The sequence below is a fragment of the Choloepus didactylus genome (assembly GCF_015220235.1).
Source record: "Choloepus didactylus isolate mChoDid1 chromosome 25 unlocalized genomic scaffold, mChoDid1.pri SUPER_25_unloc2, whole genome shotgun sequence".
NCBI classification, from domain to species: Eukaryota; Metazoa; Chordata; class Mammalia; order Pilosa; family Megalonychidae; genus Choloepus; species Choloepus didactylus.
In genome coordinates, this window is record NW_023637607.1 from 5097179 (window position 1) to 5116308 (window position 19130).

The window sequence follows — 19130 nt, forward strand, 5'->3', positions numbered from 1 at the left end:
GAGGGGTGATGCTGGGATGGAGGATATGAAATTTGGTCCCAGTCCCTGGCCTTGGGGCGCCCCCTTGTGGACAATGTGGTGAATGACCAGGGTCTGGTTTCTCCAACCACCCTTGGAGTCAGGGGCTGCTGGAGGGGGACCCTGAGAGGGAACCAACCCTGACTATCCTTGGGGAACCCCCAGCCTGGGGGGAGGGCATACCAGAACTTAGGCCACCATGAGACAGGAAGCGAGGGGACCCTTGTCCCTGGTTTAAGAGTGGGTGAAGGTGCCTGGGTACCCCCAAGAATTGGCCCTCACAGCTGCATCCTGAAGATGCACCAGTCTGGCTCCTTTCCTGAGTCTGGTCTGGCCACCAGGTGCCCCCTCTGGGTCCCAGAGCGTGCATCCTCCAGTAGCAGTGAGAAGTTTATCGGAGCCCTGCCCACGGCCTTTTCAGTTCGGAGCTCCTGATCCTCTGCTTGGATGGAGAAGAAAGATTCCAAGTCTTGCACACTCCTCCAGTCCTTCCATGGCCGGGGACTTGTCCCCTCGGAGCCTCAGTTTCCCTACCTGTAGCATGGGCCACTACTCCCCCAACCCCCACCCCAAGCCTGTCTCTTCTCCCCTGGACAGACCAGCTCTGTCTCCCTTGCACACAGATTCATCGCCCTGCCCCTTGGCCGGTGGCTGGGGGTGCGGGATCAGGCCAGGAGGCCGGTGGTGCCCAATGCCACACTGGAGGAACACTTCCGCCTGCAAGGACAGAAACCCAAGGAGGTGAGGGCCCCCCCGTCCCCCCATCCACTTCAGCTGCCATGGCTGCCCTGTGGTCAGGGCCTGGGGGTTGTGTGAGGCCCAGTTTTGGGGGGCAGAGGAAGCCCAGGACCTAGCACCCCCACAATGCCCCCACCCTCCAGTCTGCCCGGGGCTCCATCAGTGGGCACAACCACCCCATGGGCAGATCCTGGGGCTGGGGGCTGGGGGCACAGGTTTCTCTCTTGTCTTGGGAGGAGTGGAAGGCCTGACTTTTCGGGGAAGGAGGAGTTGTCCTGTGAGCTTCCCCCCCCATTCCATCCATAAGGCAAGGGGGGTAGAGTGGGGTTAATATACCCTGGGGGAAGGTGGGGGGGGCAGCTTCTATGCAGCTGACAGTCTTTTGATCCCCTCTTCTCAGCAGTCCCCATCACAGGTAAGGCTGACTGGGGACAAAGTCTCAATGGCTTTTGGGGAAAAGAGGGTTGAGACCCAACTGTTTTTGGTTGGGGGGGGGGTGCAGGAAAGCACCCTACCACCCTACACCCCCACCCTTTTTTTATTGTAACATAAAAGTGGCCATGTTAGCCATTTTTAAGTGTACAATTCAGTGGCATTAATTACTTTTACAGTGTTGGGCCACCGTCACCACCTCCCGTTAATACAGCTTTTTCATGACTGCAAACCGAACCTCAGTATCCATTAAGCATTAAATCCTCATTCCCTCAGCCCCCCAACCCCCCAGCCCCTAGTAACCTCTAATCTACTTTCTGCCTCCATGAATTTGCTTATTCTAGCTATTTCATATAAGCAGAATCAAACAATATACTTTTTTGTGTCTGGCTTATTTCACCCAGCATAATGTTTTCAAGGGCGCTCCATGTTGCAGCGTGCATCACGATGTTGCTTTTTTTTTTTTTTTTTTTTTTTTTAATCATCATTTTATTGAGATATATTCACATACCACGCAGTCATACAAAACAAATTGTACTTTCGATTGTTTACAGTACCATTACATAGTTGTACATTCATCACCTAAATCAATCCCTGACACCTTCATTAGCACACACACAAAAATAACAAGAATAATAATTAGAGTGAAAAAGAGCAATTGAAGTAAAAAAGAACACTAGGTACCTTTGTCTGTTTGTTTGCTTCCCCTACTTTTCTACACATCGATCCATAAACTAGACAAAGTGGAGTTTGGTCCTTATGGCATTCCCAATCCCATTGTCACCCCTCATAAGCTACATTTTTGTACAACTGTCTTCGAGATTCATGGGTTCTGGGTTGTAGTTTAATAGTTTCAGGTATCCACCACCAGCTACCCCAATTCTTTAGAACCTAAAAAAGGTTGTCTAAAGTGTGCGTAAGAGTGCCCACCAGAGTGATCTCTCGGCTCGTTTTGGAATCTCTCTGCCACTGAAGCTTATTTCATTTCCTTTCACATCCCCCTTTTGGTCAAGAAGATGTTCTCCATCCCACGATGCCGGGTCTACATTCCTCCCCGGGAGTCATATTCCACGTTGCCAGGGAGATTCACTTCCCTGGGTGTCTGATCCCACGTAGGGGGGAGGGCAGTGATTTCACCTTTCAAGTTGGCTTAGCCAGAGAGAGAGGGCCACATCTGAGCAACAAAGAGGCATTCAGGAGGAGACTCTTAGGCACAAATACAGGGAGGCCTAGCCTCTCCTTTGCAGCAACCGTCTTCCCAAGGGTGAAACTTATGGTAGAGGGCTCAACCCATCAAACCACCAGTCCCCTATGTCTGTGGTCATGTTAGCAACCATGGAGGTGGGGTAGGCGAATACCCCTGCATTCTCCACAGGCTCCTCAAGGGGGCACTACATCGTTTGTTTTTTTTTTTTTTTTTTTTTTCCTTGTTTGTCTTTTTTCTTTTTTTTTTTTTTAACTTTCCCTTCTTTTTTCAAATCAACTGTATGAAAAAAAAAGTTAAAAAGAAAACAAACATACAATAAAAGAACATTTCAAAGAGACCATAGCAAGGGAGTAAGAAAAAGACAACTAACCTAAGATAACTGCTTAACTTCCAACATGTTCCTACTTTACCCCAAGAAAGTTACATACTATAGCAACATTTCAGTGAACTTGTTCCTACTACATCCATCAGAAATTAACAGACCATAGTCATTTCTGGGCATCCCCAGAACGTTAAATAGCTTATCTGTTCTTCTTGGATTATTGTTCCCCCTTCCTTAATTGCTCTCTACTGCTAGATCCCCTACATTCTACATTATAAACCATTTGTTTTACATTTTTCAAAGTTCACATTAGTGGTAGCATATAATATTTCTCTTTTTGTGCCTGGCTTATTTCGCTCAGCATTATGTCTTCAAGGTTCATCCATGTTGTCATATGTTTCACCAGATCGTTCCTTCTTACTGCCGCGTAGTATTCCATCGTGTGTATATACCACATTTTATTTATCCACTCATCTGTTGATGGACATTTGGGTTGTTTCCATCTCTTGGCAATTGTGAATAATGCTGCTATGAACATTGGCGTGCAGATATCTGTTCGTGTCACTGCTTTCCGATCTTCCGGGTATATCCCGAGAAGTGCAATCGCTGGATCGAATGGTAGCTCTATCTCTAGTTTTCACGATGTTGCTTTTTACGGATGGAGAGCATTCCGTTGTAAGGAGAGATCACATTTTATTTATCCATTCATCTGTTGATGGACACTTGGGTCATTTCCACCCTTTGGCTATTATGAATAGCACTGCTGTGCAGATTTGTGTACAAGTATTTGCTTGAGTCTGTTTTCAGTTCTTTGGGGCATACACCAGGGAGCGGAATTGCTGGGTCATGGGATAATTCTATGTTTAACTTTTTGAGAAATCACCAACTGTTTTCTGCAGTGGCTGCCCCATTTTACACTCCCGCCAACAGTGCAGGAGTGTTCCAGTCTCCCCACATCCTTGCCAACACTTGTTATTTTCCATTTTTTTCAATCATAGCCATTCTAGTGGCTGTGAAGTGATATCTCATTGTGGTTTTGATTTGCATTTCCCTAATGCAGTGACATTGAGCATCTTTTCATGTGCCTAATGGCCATCTGTTTCTGTTCTTTGGGGAACTACCTATTCAAGCCCTTGACCCAGGTTTTTTTGTTTTTTTTTTTTTGTCATGCTGAGAATATCTCTGCTTTATTTTAAAGAATTTCCAGTACAAGCAACACACAAGCATTCTAGAAATGTAATGGGAAATACAAACAGGCCCAAATATTAGTCCCATAATTATTACCATAATTTTTTGGTAAAAATTGTTGTGGGCTTTCACCAGTCATGTCATGCTAATTATTTCAGTAATTATGTTGCGAAAATACTTCTAAAGGTATAGTCTCAATCTCACACCTGATATCATTTTTACTTATTATTTTTTTTTATTGTGATTGTTCACATACCATACAATTATCCAAAGATCCAAAATGTACTATCAGTTGCCCCTGGTACCATCATACAGCTATGCATCCATCACCACAATTAATTTTTTTTCAATTTTTAGAACATTTTCATTACTCCAGAAAAGAAATAAAGACAAAAAAAGGAAACTCAAATCCTCCCATACCCCTAACCATCCCCCCCTCCATTATTGACTCAGTATTGGTATGGTACATTTGTTACTGTTTATGAAAGAATGTTGAAATACTACTAACTATAGTATATAGTTTGCAATAGGTATATATTTTTTCCTATAAGCTTCTTTATTATTAACTTCTAGTTGTAGTGTCGTACATTTGTCCTGGTACATGGAAGAGACCTCTAATATTTGTACAGTTAATCACGGACATTGTCCGCCACAAAATTCACTGTTTTATACATTCCCATCTTTTAACCTCCAACTTTCCTTCTGGTGACATATGTGACTCTGAGCTTCCCCTTTCCGCCTCATTCATGCACCATTCAGCACTGTTAGTTATTCTCACAACGTGCTACCATCACCTCTGTTCATTTCCAAACATTTAAGTTCAACCTAGTTGAACATTCTGCTCATACTAAGCAGCCACTCCCCATTCTTTAGCCTCGTTCTATATCTTGGTAACTTATATGTCATGTCTATGAGTTTACATATTACAGTTAGTTCCTATCAGTAAGACCCTGCAATATTTTGACCCAGTTTTAAATCAGGTGGTTTGTCATTTTGTTGTTGAGTTGCAGCGCCTTTCATATCCTAGTCCCTGCGAGCATCTTGGCTGCCCCGTGAGCAGAGCTGGGTTCTGCCCTGCCCTGAGTGTGAGGATAAGGCCCGACTATTCTGGGGCCCCACCCTCTGACCCCCCCATACCCCCCACCCCTCTCACCCCCGTCTCTATTCAGTGGACATCCCTACCCCATAGGCAAGGCTTGGGGCTGCAGGGGAGTGGAGCAGAGCTGGGTTCTGCCTGCCCTGGGGCAAGGGCGGAAAGCCCCCATGGACCCCCCATGGAACCTCCATGGACCCTTGGCCCTCCCCACCTCTTCCTCCGCAGCCCCAGCTGGCCCTCCTGGCTGCCCAGTGTGGTTTCACGCTGCAGCAGACCCAGCGCTGGTTCCGGAACCGTCGCAACCAGGATCGGCCTTGCCTGACCAAGAAGTTTTCTGAAGCCAGGTCGGCCAAGGGCTGGGGCTGGGGGGAGGCCTGGAGGTGCTGTGAGTGGGGGAAATGGGAGGGGGAGGCTGCTCTTTGGGCAGCTGCCTCACAGGCTCCTTTCCTGCCTACAGCTGGAGGTTTTTATTCTATCTGTGCTCTTTCTTCGGTGGCTTAGCAGTCCTGTATCACGTGAGTGTGCCTGGTGCCCCCCCTGCCCCCTCTGCCTTTCTCACCAGCTGCTACTGTGCACTGGACCAGGGTTGGGGGTGGGCAGGGTGCAGGCATGGGGAGAAGCACGAGCAAAGGCACAGAGCAGGGAGAGAGCTTGGCAAAGTCGAGGTAAACGTTCACTCACTGGGCATGTACTGAGGATGGGAGGCTGGGATCCTGCCGGGCTATAGGAGGGGAGTGCCTAAGGGGCCAGTGGGAGTCCTGAGGGGGCCCCAGAATGCTGTGGGGGGGGGGAGTGGGATTCTTTGGGCAGCCTCAGAGTAATTTCCCCGCAGGAGTCATGGCTGTGGACACCATCAATGTGCTGGGACAATTACCCCAAACAGGTGAGTAGTGAGGGGTCCTTGGAGGCTGGAGGTTCCTCTGGCCACAGAGAGCCGAAGCAGGATGCCAGGCCCCTGACTCCCCTCCAATTCTTGCTCTCCCATCGATGTTTGACTTGCTCGTGTCCTGGAGAGAGAGTCCAGGAGTCTGGAAACTTGGGGCAGGAGCTGCCACAAAACTGCTGTTCTTGATTACCTCCAGGGACGGGGAGCTCTCACCTTCCTCATCCCTGGGGATCTGGTGTCCTGGTTTTAGGCAAGCAGGGGCATGGCCTTGGGCCAGGCCCCTGCCTGGTAGGAGCCTCCACTCCCCTCAGCTAAACTTGCCCTGCCCACCCTGCAGCCCCTGAAGCCAACGTTGTACTGGTGGTACCTCCTGGAACTGAGTTTCTACGTCTCACTGCTGATCACGCTGCCCTTTGACATCAAACGCAAGGTGAGGCCAGCTCAGGAGCCATGCATTGGGGGCTGCCCAACCCAGTACCTGGACAGGGAGTGGGGATGGGAGTGGCAGCCTCACAGCCCCACCCTGAGAGTCCCCCGGTGCCCCTGGACAGAGGCCTGATGTCCACGAGGTGCAGAGGCTGCATCGCCCCCCAGAGCGGGCGTACTCCAGGCCCTCGGCCAGCCGAGCCCCGGCTCTGCTGTCAGCCCCCGTCTCCCATAGGATTTCAAGGAGCAGGTGCTGCACCACTTCGTGACCATCATCCTCATCACCTTCTCCTACAGCACCAACCTGCTGCGCATCGGGTCTCTGGTGCTGCTTCTGCACGACGCCTCCGACTACCTGCTGGAGGTGGGCGGGCCTTGGCCGTCGCTTTCCTCCTTTCCCCTCCTCTGCCCTCCTAACCCCTCCCCGGGAGGGAGGCCCCGCCCCACCCCGCCCCCAGCTACCCAAGGAAATGAGGCTCCGCCCCCAGCCGCCCGGGCGGGGAGGCCCCACCCCTCCTAGCCTTCCTGGGAGATGAGGCCCCGCCCCTTGGCGACCTGGGAGGTGAGGTACCGCCCTAACTGCCTTGGGGAGTGGGGCCCTGAGCCCCTCAGCTCTTCTGGGAGATGAAGCTTCACTGCTAGGGTCTCTACCTTTTCTCGCCAGCTCCCGGAGAGGAGGCTCTTCCCACCCCCACCGCTCACCTGGCCCCGCCCACAGCTTTTTCCTGTGACAGGCTCCACCCCTGGCCTGACCCCACTGCCTCCGCGGGGTTTCCTGGCCTTAGCCCCTTTGTTTTTGGTGCCCTCTGCAGGCCGGTAAGATGTTCAACTACGCACGCCGGCCAGTGTGTGACATTCTCTTCCTCATCTTCTCCCTCGTCTTCTTCTACACCCGCCTGGTGCTCTTCCCCACCCAGTGAGTCCGCCCTCCTGGGGGGGCTGGGCTGGGGGAGGGCTCGGCCGCCCACCTCAGCCTCGCCACACTGCCCAGGTGGGGCTGCTGGCTGGCAGGCTGAAGGAGGAGTCAGGGAAGGGCGTTCCTGACACAGGGCACAGCATGTGCAAAGGTGAGAGACAGAGAACTGGGCTGGGTCCGTGTGACCAAGTACGCCTGGGGCATGAAGGGGGCTCGTGAATGCCCTTGCCCAAGAATGTGACTCTCACCTGTGCCAGGTGGTAGAGACTCAGCAGAGAGAAAACAGGAAGCCCCTGCCCTGATGGAACTGAAGTGAGGGTCTGGTGATAAATGAGGCAGTTAAATTAAATGTAGAGCACGTCAGGGAGTGATAATGTGCTAAAGAGAAAAATTAAGCACGGAAGGGCAGGGGCAGTGGGTGGAGATTAGACAGGGTGCTTTGAGGAGGCCTTGTGACAGCATGTGCACAGAGAGAACTGAGGAAGAGATGGTGCTCATCTAGGGGAAGAGTGTTCCAGGCAGGGGGAACAGCCTGTGCAAAGGCCCTGAGGCTGATCCATGCCTGGTGTGTTAGAGGAACAGGTGGGGAGGCCTCTGTGGCTGGAGTGGTGGGAGCCAGGGGGAGAGCAGGAGGCGGTGAGGGCAGGGAGGGCCTGAAGGGAGGTGGGAGCCATGGAAAGCTGTGGACAGAGGAGGGAGGGGTCCTGACTCAGGTGCTCATGGGCGCCCTCTGGCTGCCACGGGGAGCTAGGGTGGGAGCCAGTGGCAGACCAAGGTGGAGGTCCCTGTACTGATCCAGGTGGGTGATGATGGGGGTGCTGGAGCAGTGGGTGAGCCAAATGGGTAGATTTGGAAAACGGAGCCACCATTAACTGTGCACAACTGTTGCAGGGACGGGAGGTCAGCCCCGGCTGGGTTGGGTTGGAGGAGATGTGAAGTGGGGGTGGGGGGTGGGACACACCCATCTGGGGTCCCAGGGAGATGTAAATGATAGGAGTTGCCAGCGCATAGCCAGTGTCTGCAGCAGCTGGAAGACTGGGCGGGACCCCCGGGGACTGGGTGTGGACGAGGTGGCCAGTCCTGGAGACAGATGGTGTGGTTGTGAGGTGGGAAGTGGCAGTGCAGGGTCCCTAAAAGCAAGTGAGGAAAAGTGTCAGGGAGAAGGGCAGTCCCCAGTGGCCTGCATGGGGAGGTTAGGAGTGTGTGTGAAAACCTGCTGGGGGGATGGGGAAGGGAGATGACAGTTTCAAAGGAAAAGAAATGAGGCAGTAACCAGGGGGGCAAAGTAGGTCAAGAAAGCTTTGCAGCTTGGGTTTTGTGTCCACGTTCTTGCGAGGTGAGGAGGCAGGTCCCCTGCTGAGGGTGAGGCTGTGGGAGAGTGGTATTGGGGGTTTGAGAAGAGATGAGAAAGTACAAAAGGGCCTTTCAGGGTTGCAGCCAGAATATGATGCATCTCCTTCAGGTTATGGTCATGAACAGCCCAATCAGGAAACTCAGGTACTTTTCTGTAATTTGGTATGGCCAGGTGAGAGGGGACCTCAGATGCCTAGCTGAAGAACCAAGTTGTCATCCCGGGGGCAGTCAGGAGCCACAAAAGGTTCCAGTGCAGGGAAGGCCATGCAAGTTAGTGATCCCTAGGACTGGGGTTGAAGGCTGCGGGGCCCTGGCAGCTGGTGAATCCCACCTGTCCTTCCCACCGCAGGATCCTCTACACCACGTACTACGAGTCCATTATCGACAGAGGCCCCTTCTTTGGCTACTACTTCTTCAATGCACTCTTGATGCTGCTGCAGCTGCTGCACGTCTTCTGGTCTTACCTCATCCTGCGTATGCTCTGCAACTTCATGAAGAAGGGCCAGGTAGGGCCAGATAAGGGTTGGAGCCCCCATCCCAGCCCCTGTTCTTTGCCCTGAGCTCTGGCCCCCTTCCTGTTCCCCAGATGGAGAAGGACGTCCGTAGTGATGTGGAAGAGCTGGACTCGAGCGAGGAGGAGGCCACCAAGGAGCATCTGCAGCTGAGGAATGGGGCAGCTCGCGGGCCTGGGGAAGCCTCCACTGAGGGCCCCCGGAGCCGGGCAGCCGGGCGGCTGGCCAACGGGCACACGCTGGCCACATAGCCAGCTGAAGCTAGCTGGAAAGGGCTGCCCCCCAAGCCCAGTGGCTTGGATTCATGGGATGGTCCTTGGGCCAGCTCTGTGGAGACAGGGAGAGCCCCAACCCAAGAGGGAGGGCTGATGATCTGTCTCCAGCCCCCTCCTCCTCCCCACCCTCGCTCCCTCTGGGCAACTGGACAGAGCTACTTCCAGGCTACAGCCTGGGGACTGTGGGGAGCCCCATCCTGCAGGGGCCCAATAAAACTTGAGTGGAGCCGAACTGTCAGCCTGAGAGCTTGTGTCCCTGTGACAGTTCCTTCTCCATTCTGGGAGGCTCCCGAGTGAGCCAGGATTCTGTAAACCCCACTTGACAGGATACTCACTGCCACCCCGGGCTGCAGGGACTGGGGAGGGAGTGGACATGTGCCCCCCACCCCTAGGGGGTACAGGCAGTGCGCGAGGCAGGCCAGCCAGCTCCTGAGACAAGCCACCTCTTTTAACCCTCGGGGTAGCCATTGGCCAGCAGATGAGAAGGGACCAGGCGTAGAGAGTTCAAGTCCTTTGCCCAAGATCACACAGAGGCCAGAGGCTGAGAGGAGGGTAGAAGGGAGGCTCAAGGTTAGCAGAGCTGCATCTGCATGGTCCCCAGGGTCTCCCTGGAGACAGTGAAACAGGCAGGGGGTTCATTCCCACAGGCTTCTGTGGCTCTGCAATGGGATGTCCTCCAGACTGAGGCTGGGGGGCCACTGTCCTATACCCCAGATGTCACAACCACAAGATTGTATAGAGGGTCCATAGAGGGAAAATGCAAATGACCCCTAAGCAAATGAAAAGCTGGCCATACTCGCTCAGTGTAAGCAAAGTGCAAATTAAAACTACACTGATTTACCACTTCTTGCCAGCCATATCGGCAAAAATACACCAACCCTCTGTTGGTGAGACTGTAGGGAAACCAGCTTTCATGCATTGCCAGTAGAAATTTGGGAATATCTAGCAAAGGTATAAATGCGTTCTCCTTTATCCCTAAAGATGCCCCTAAGGGTTCCTAGTACTTCATCAATAAGAAAAGAACAAGCAACCTTAAAAGGAAATGAGAGCAAAAGACATCATGGACATTTACAGAAAACACTGAAGCCAATAAATTTAGGAAATCCAGTCTCATCAACAATCTTGGCAATGCAAATCCAGGCCATGAGATAATATTTTAGACCAGTCATTTGGCAAAAATAAAAAAAATTGGAACATAGCAAGTGTTGGAGATGAAGAGGATCAATAGGAATTTCACATACGTTGCTCTTGGGGGGGGGGTGTTATGAATTGATATGACAACTTTGGAAAACCATTTAGCATCATGTAAAATTGTTGGCCATTCTATAAAGTTGAAAAGGAACTCTAAACGATGTATTGTTTAGGCATACGTGTCTATCTAGTAGAATACTTCTTTAATAGCAAAATAAAATCACAAAATTCAGAATAGTGATGTTACCTTTGACCTGGCGAGGCAAGAGGGTGAGATACAGGTCGATATAAATTACTGTCACTGTTCTAGTTTTTGAAGTGTGGAGGTGTGGTGACAGATATTCATGACATTAATAAATACAATTTATAAGTGACATGCAAAAAGACAACCTGTAGAATGGGAGAAAATATTTGCAAACCATAAATCTGATAAAGAACTCTTAAAACTCAAAAAAAAATTTTTTTAATGGACAAAGGACTTGAATAGACATTTCTCCAAAGTAGGTGATACAAAGGGCCAACACACATGAAAAGGTGTTCATCATCATTAGCCATTAGGGAGATGCACATCAAAACCACAGTGAGATACTACTTCACACCTATGAGGATGTGTATAATAAAAAAAGTGGGAAATAAATGTTGGTGAGGATATGGAGAAATTGGAACCCTTATACATTCCTGGTGGGGCTATAAAACAGTTTAGCTGCTGTGAAAAAAAAATGGTTTGGCAGTTCCTCAAATAGTTAAACATAGAATTGTCAAATAACCCAACAATTCCACTCCTAGGTATATGCCCCAAAGAACTGAAAACTGGTATTCAAACAAATTTTGCATCCAAATGTTCACAGCAGCATCATTCACAATAGCCAAAAGGTAGAAACAACCCAAAAGTCCATCAATGGATGAATGGATAAGGAAATTGTGATATATCAAAACAATGAAATAGTCATGAAAAGGAATGCGGTACTGATATGATACATGCAACAATGCAGATGAACTTCAAAAACATTATGCTTCAAAAATATGAAGCCAGACCCAAAAGGTCACATTGTATGATTGATTAATAAGTAAGTCCATAAAAACAACACAGATTGGTGGTTACCAATTATGAAGAGGAGGGGAAAAGGGAGTAACCACTTAATGGGTATGGGGTTTCATTTTGGAGTGATGAAAATGTTTTGGAACCTCGATGGATGTGGTGGTTGCACAACATTGTGACTGTATTCAAAGCCACTGAGTTGTTTATTTTTAAATGGTTAATTTTGTTATGTGAATTTCAACTCAATAAAAAAATATGCATGGAATAAGGGGATATGCACAGACCAATCATTAACAGTGTATTGTGAAACAAGAATTATGATTTCTCTAATGCCACATACTTTACTCCCCACTATAACTCCCTTCCAAACAAAACAGAAAACCCTCAAAAGAGATCATAATTGACATTAGAAAATATGCACTTAGATACGAATACCAAAAGTCTTTACATATTAATACTTGTGGGCTGCAGCTAAAGCTGCCCTTTGAGGGAAACTTGGAGCTTTCTATGCTGACAATAGAAAAGAAGAAAAGCTCAGAAGTAATTAGCTGGAGGAGTGATGTCACAAAAAATGGCAGCGTAGGGTACTCAAAGAATCTGTCGCTCCATGGAAATGACCATAAGCTGGGAAAGACTGACAGAATCAGCTATTTTGAACTCTAATCCAAAATTTACAGCAACAGGGGACAGCCTAATGAAGAAAGGGTAGGCTGAAATTCAGTGAGAACGTGGTGGGGTTTGCATCCATCTGGCTACTATTCCGCATTCCCCGGTAGGGCGGCACCGAGGATGCCAGCCCGTGTTGCTGCTGCAGCTTGTGGGTGCCAGTGGGCTAATATAGACCTTACTCTCTAAAAATACTGTGGTTGTGCATTTTGCCACATCTGGTGTTCCCTGAGGATGGACTTTGGTTTCACTCCCTATCCCTCCTCAGGCTGGAGCAGCTTTTTAGGCAGTGGCAGCATCTGTCAAAAGATTTAAAGAGAAACCCACCCCATGCACACCTGAAGCAAGGGATGATGGATGGAACAAGCAGCAGACAGGACCCAAAACCTGTCTGCTTTTGAGGAGAAGAAGAAGGATGATTATTGGGCAAATAAGGGCTTACGAAGGCCTTTACATATGCTGGGAAAGTTGGAATGGGACACCCATGCTCAGAAAAGACCTTAGAAGACTCTGGTGATTCTATCCCTTTCACTGTGCAAGTAGGAAGTGAAGGCTAAGTCAGAGTCTTAGGTGGCCTGGCCAGCTGTTGAAGAAGTGTCCCAGGTCAGAGCCAACCTGTGAAGACTAGGAGAGTATTTTTGATTTTTTCTTTTTGGCTACAGGAATTTAAGGAAATCTCTGTCAGGTCATTGCCTGATCATTGAGAATATGACAGTCCTTTGTCCCAGTGCCTTCCCCATGCTTTGGGAGCTTCCCCAACCCCACCCCTCAGTACTGGCTGATGCCAAAGAGACTAACCCCATGGAATTTGGGCAATTTAGGGAGCAGAATGCTGAACAAGGGGGGCATGTTGATGAGGAAGTGAGCAGCATCATACTTGGTTTAGCAGCTGGCTAGGAGGTAGGAGAGATGCTGAGGAACTTGGAGGAAGAGGCAGACTGGAGCCTGTTGTCCAGCTGCTCCTAGTATGTCAGTAACCAAGGTTTTTGTTGGGTCCCTGGGTCATGCATGGCCCAAGAGGGCTTTTGCAGCCAAAGGACTAAAGAAAGCAATGGTTACATTCTGAGACATGAGCTTTTATTTTGGGGGCTTACCTACAGGGTGGAAAGTCAGCTGCTCTGAAAGGTGGCAGGTTCAGAGCTTGGTGTGTAAGGTACTCCGCAAAAGCAGGGGGTGCCAGGAGTGGTTTATAATAGTTAGAACAAAGGCATTCAAATGGGTCTTGTGATGTAGGGAGGGATCAATTGTAGTCAACAGGGAAGAGAGGAGACTTACAGATTATCTTGTAGATAATAGTATCTCAGGGAGTTTCAGGGAAGAGGTAAGCTATAGATTACATTTAGTGCTGGAGGCCTGATCCTACAAGGAGAGTAGGTCAAACCTTAACTGTCCTAGATCAAGCAAGCTGCTGTGTACACAGTCTTCAAGGCCCTTGGGGAAGGCCCTGGGCCCAGGGCTCCATAGCCCATCCAGATGCCACAGCTACTCATCACTCAAGTGTTGGGGTTTACTTTTCTGTGAGCTACCCCACGTTCATCCTGCCAGCTGCAGAGGCCCATCTGGCCTGGGGATACAGAGCTCACTCCCACTTGGAAAATGTGTGTGTGTTTTTTTTTTTAAATACATTATCACATCTGAAAACACACAAAGGGGAAGCTTCAAAGGGTCTGTATGTATGCCCCTAAAAGAATGGTGATGGTGAAGACACAGAAGTGAGATGAGACTGTGGCAGAAAGCAAAGGCTGCCAGGGGGCCAAGATGCTTCCCCTGTTTTCAGAAAACACAGGAGCTCAAGACGGGTATGGGAGAAATATGATCAGATACACTCACAATCAAGAAGCACCATATAACTGAAGGAGGCCAACTCCAGGAAAGACAGACAACAAACTCAAAAATAGAAGAACTCATATGTGAGGCAATAGAGATAATAGAACAATTAAAAGAGGCTTTTTAATATATCCAATCTATTCAAAAATGTAAAGGAGAGAATCACATCCATGCAATAAGAACAGGAAGGTTTAAAAAGAACTGTCAGCTATGAAAAAGAACCAACTGCAACCTTGGAAAGTAAAGAAAAGAAAGAATTTTAATAGATGATTTAAATGGCAGAAAGGACACTAATGACAAGACAATGAGTGGGCTGGAAGACAGCTGAGGAGTTTCTCCCAGAAAGCAGCACAATGAGAGAATTTCTCTTTCACATGTTCTGTTTCTTTAAAACACATGGAAAATAGATCCCTACAGACCAACATCTTTCTCAAAGTAGTAACAGAAGATAAGAATTAAGAACTGAAGAAAAGGCAATATTTGAAATGAATAACTAACTGCTGGGAAGTTTCCAGAACTGAAGAAAATCATGATTCCCCAGTTTGAGAGTCCATTTTAAACCAAACTGGGAGGCGGGGCAAGATGGCGGCGAGGCGGGGCAAGATGGCGGACTGGTGAGCTGTATGTTTTAGTTACTCCTCCAGGAAAGTAGGTAGAAAGCCAGGAACTGGGTGGACTGGACACCACAGAGCAATCTGACTTTGGGCATACTTCATACAACACTCATGAAAACGTGGAACTGCTGAGATCAGCGAAATCTGTAAGTTTTTGTGGCCAGGGGACCTGCACCCCTCCCTGCCAGGCTCAGTCCCGTGGGAGGAGGGGCTGTCAGCTCCGGGAAGGAGAAGGGAGAACTGCAGTGGCAGCCCTTATTGGAAACTCATTCTACTGATCCAAACTCCAACCATAGATAGACTGAGACCAGACACCAGAGAATGTGAGAGCAGCCAGCCCAGCAGAGAGGAGACAGGCATAGAAAAAAACAACATGAAAAACTCCAAAATAAAAGCGGAGGATTTTTGGAGTTCTGGTGAACATAGAAAGGGGAAGGGCAGAGCTCAGGCCCTGAGGCTCATATGCAAATCCCGAAGAAAAGCTGATCTCTCTGCACTGTGGACCTTTCCTTAATGGCCCTAATTGCTTTGTCTCTTAGCATTTCAATAACCCATTAAATCTCTGAGGAGGGCCATTTTTTTTTTTTTAATTCTTTTTTCTTTTTCTAAAACAATTACTCTAAGAAGCCCAATACAGAAAGCTTCAAAGACTTGCAATTTGAGTAGGTCAAGACAAGAGCAGAACTAAGAGCGATCTGAGACAAAAGGCAATAATCCAGTGGCTGAGAAAATTCACTAAACACCACAACTTCCCAAGAAAAGGGGGGTGTCCGCTCACAGCCATCATCCTGGTGGACAGGAAACACTCCTGCCCGTCGCCAGCCCCATAGCCCAGAGCTGCCCCAGACAACGCAGTGTGACGGAAGTGCTTCAAATAACAGGCACACACCACAAAACTGGGCGTGGACATTACCCTTCCCTGCAACCTCAGCTGATTGTCCCAGAGTTGGGAAGGTGGAGCAGTGTGAACTAACAAAGCCCCATTCAGCCATCATTTCAGCAGACTGGGAGCCTCCCTACACAGCCCAGCAGCCCAGAACTGCCCTGGGGGGACGGCACTCACCTGTGACATAGCACAGTCATCCCTCAACAGAGGACCCGGGGTGCACGGCCTGGAAGAGGGACCCACTTGCAAGTCTCAGGAGCCATACGCCAATACCAAGGCCTTGTGGGTCAGTGGCAGAGACAAACTGTGGCAGGACTGAACTGCAGGATTAGACTATTGCAGCAGCTTTAAAACTCTAGGATCACCAGGGAGATTTGATTGTTAGAGCCACCCCCCCCACCCTGACTGCCCAGAAACACGCCCCATATACAGGGCGGGCAACACCAACTACACACGCAAGCTTGGTACACCAATTGGACCCCACAAGACTCACTCCCCTACTCACCACAAAGGCTAAGCAGGGGAGAACTGGCTTGTGGAGAACAGGTGGCTCGTGGACACCACCTGCTGGTTAGTTAGAGAAAGTGTACTCCACGAAGCTGTAGATCTGATAAATTAGAGATAAGGACTTCAATTGGTCTACAAATCCTAAAAGAACCCTATCAAGTTCAGCAAATGCCACGAGGCCAAAAACAACAGAAAATTATAAAGCATATGAAAAAACCAGACGATATGGACAACCCAAGCCCAAGCACCCAAATCAAAAGACCAGAAGAGACACAGCACCTAGAGCAGCTACTCAAAGAACTAAAGATGAACAATGAGACCATAGTACAGGATACAAAGGATATCAAGAAGACTCTAGAAGAGCATAAAGAAGACATTGCAAGACTAAATAAAAAAATAGATGATCTTATGGAAATTAAAGAAACTGTTGACCAAATTAAAAAGATTCTGGACACTCATAGTACAAGACTAGAGGAAGTTGAACAACGAATCAAGGACCTGGAAGATGACAGAATGGAAAATGAAAGCATAAAAGAAAGAATGGGGAAAAAAATTGAAAAACTCGAAACGGACCTCAGGGATATGATAGATAATATGAAACGTCCGAATATAAGACTCATTGGTGTCCCAGAAGGGGAAGAAAAGGGTAAAGGTCTAGGAAGAGTATTCAAAGAAATTGTTGGGGAAAACTTCCCAAATCTTCTAAACAACGTAAATACACAAATCATAAATGCTCAGCGAACTCCAAACAGAATAAATCCAAATAAACCAACTCTGAGACATATTCTGATCACACTGTCAAACACAGAAGAGAAGGAGCAAGTTCTGAAAGCAGCAAGAGAAAAGCAATTCACCACATACGAAGGAAACAGCATAAGACTAAGCAGTGACTACTCAGCAGCCACCATGGAGGCAAGAAGGCAGTGGCATGATATATTTAAAATTCTGAGTGAGAAAAATTTCCAACCAAGAATACTTTATCCAGCAAAGCTCTCCTTCAAATTTGAGGGAGAGCTTAAATTTTTCACAGACAAACAAATGCTGAGAGAATTTGCTAACAAGAGACCTGCCCTACTGGAGATACTAAAGGGAGCCCTACAGACAGAGAAACAAAGAAAGGACAGAGAGACTTGGAGAAAGGTTCAGTACTAAAGAGATTCGGTATGGGTACAATTAAGGATATTAATAGAGAGAGGGGAAAAATATGACAAACATAAACCAAAGGATAAGATGGCTGATTCAAGAAATGCCTTCACGGTTATAAAGTTGAATGTAAATGGATTAAACTCCCCAATTAAAAGATATAGATTCGCAGAATGGATCAAAAAAAATGAACCATCAATATGTTGCATACAAGAGACTCATCTTAGACACAGGGATACAAAGAAATTGAAAGTGAAAGGATGGAAAAAAATATTTCATGCAAGCTACAGCCAAAAGAAAGCAGGTGTAGCAATATTAATCTCAGATAAAATAGACTTTAAATGCAGGGATGTTTTGAGAGACAAAGAAGGCCACTACATACTAATAAAAGGGGCAATTCAACAAGAAGAAATAACAATCGTAAATGTCTATGCACCCAATCAAGGTGCCACAAAATACATGAGAGAAACACTGGCAAAACTAAAGGAAGCAATTGATGTTTCCACAATAATTGTGGGAGACTTCAATACATCACTCTCTCCTATAGATAGATCAACCAGACAGAAGACCAATAAGGAAATTGAAAACCTAAACAATCTGATAAATGAATTAGATTTAACAGACATATACAGGACATTACATCCCAAATCACCAGGATACACATACTTTTCTAGTGCTCATGGAACTTTCTCCAGAATAGATCAAATGCTGGGACATAAAGCAAGCCTCAATAAATTTAAAAAGATTGAAATTATTCAAAGCACATTCTCTGACCACAATGGAATACAATTAGAAGTCAATAACCATCAGAGACTTAGAAAATTCACAAATACCTGGAGGTTAAACAACACACTCCTAAACAATCAGTGGGTTAACGAAGAAATAGCAAGAGAAATTGCTAAATATATAGAGACGAATGAAAATGAGAACACAACATACCAAAACCTATGGGATGCAGCAAAAGCAGTGCTAAGGGGGAAATTTATAGCACTAAACGCATATATTAAAAAGGAAGAGGAGGCGGGGCAAGATGGCAGACTGGTGAGCTGTATGTTTTAGTTACTCCTCCAGGAAAGTAGGTAAAAAGCCAGGAACTGCGTGGACTGGACACCACAGAGCAATCTGTCTTTGGGCATACTTCATACAACACTCATGAAAACGTGGAACTGCTGAGATCAGCGAAATCTGTAAGTTTTTGCGGCCAGGGGACCCGCGCCCCTCCCTGCCAGGCTCAGTCCCGGGGGAGGAGGGGCTGTCAGCTCCAGGAAGGAGAAGGGAGAATTGCAGTGGCTGCTCTTACCGGAAACTCATTCTACTGATTCAAACTCCAACCATAGATAGACTGAGGCCAGACACCAGAGACTCTGAGAGCAGCCAGCCCAGCAGAGAGGAGACAGGCATAGAAAAAAAACAACACGAAAAACTCCAAAATAAAAGCAGAGGATTTTTGGAGTTCTGGTGAACACAGAAAGGGGAAGGGCGGAGATCAGGCCTTGAGGCGCATATGCAAATCCCGAAGCAAGGCTGATCTCTCTGCCCTGGGCACTTTTCCTTAATGGCCCTGGTTGCTTTGTCTATTAGCATTTCAATAACCCATTAGATCTCTGAGGAGGGCCGTTTTTTTTTTTTTTGTTTTTTTTTTTTTTTTAAATCCTTTTTGCTTTTTCTAAAACAATTACTCTAAGAAGCTCAATACAGAAAGCTTCAAAGAATTGAAATTTGGGCACGTCAAGTCAAGAGCAGAACTAAGAGAGCTCTGAGACAAAAGGCAATAATCCAGTGGCTGAGAAAATTCACTAAACAACACAACTTCCCAAGAAAAGGGGGGTGTCCGCTCACAGCCACCATCCTGGTGGACAGGAAACACTCCTGCCCATTGCCAGCCCCA

The 19130-nt window shown here is 47.8% G+C and overlaps 1 protein-coding gene across 3 annotated transcripts in view; it reads left to right on the forward strand.

The window, feature by feature from the left end:
• CERS4 (ceramide synthase 4) overlaps positions 1–9601 on the forward strand; it is a 38609-nt gene extending 29008 nt beyond the window's left edge. For all 3 annotated transcript variants that reach the window (XM_037824401.1, XM_037824400.1, XM_037824402.1), the window contains exons 3-11: positions 642–759; positions 5227–5345; positions 5459–5516; positions 5834–5884; positions 6225–6317; positions 6549–6677; positions 7126–7229; positions 8932–9088; positions 9169–9601. In XM_037824401.1, coding sequence (XP_037680329.1) covers positions 642–759; positions 5227–5345; positions 5459–5516; positions 5834–5884; positions 6225–6317; positions 6549–6677; positions 7126–7229; positions 8932–9088; positions 9169–9345 — 1006 coding nt within the window. In that variant the 3' untranslated portion in view covers positions 9346–9601. The remainder of the gene's footprint in view (positions 1–641; positions 760–5226; positions 5346–5458; positions 5517–5833; positions 5885–6224; positions 6318–6548; positions 6678–7125; positions 7230–8931; positions 9089–9168) is intronic.
• The last annotated feature ends 9529 nt before the right edge of the window (positions 9602–19130 follow it).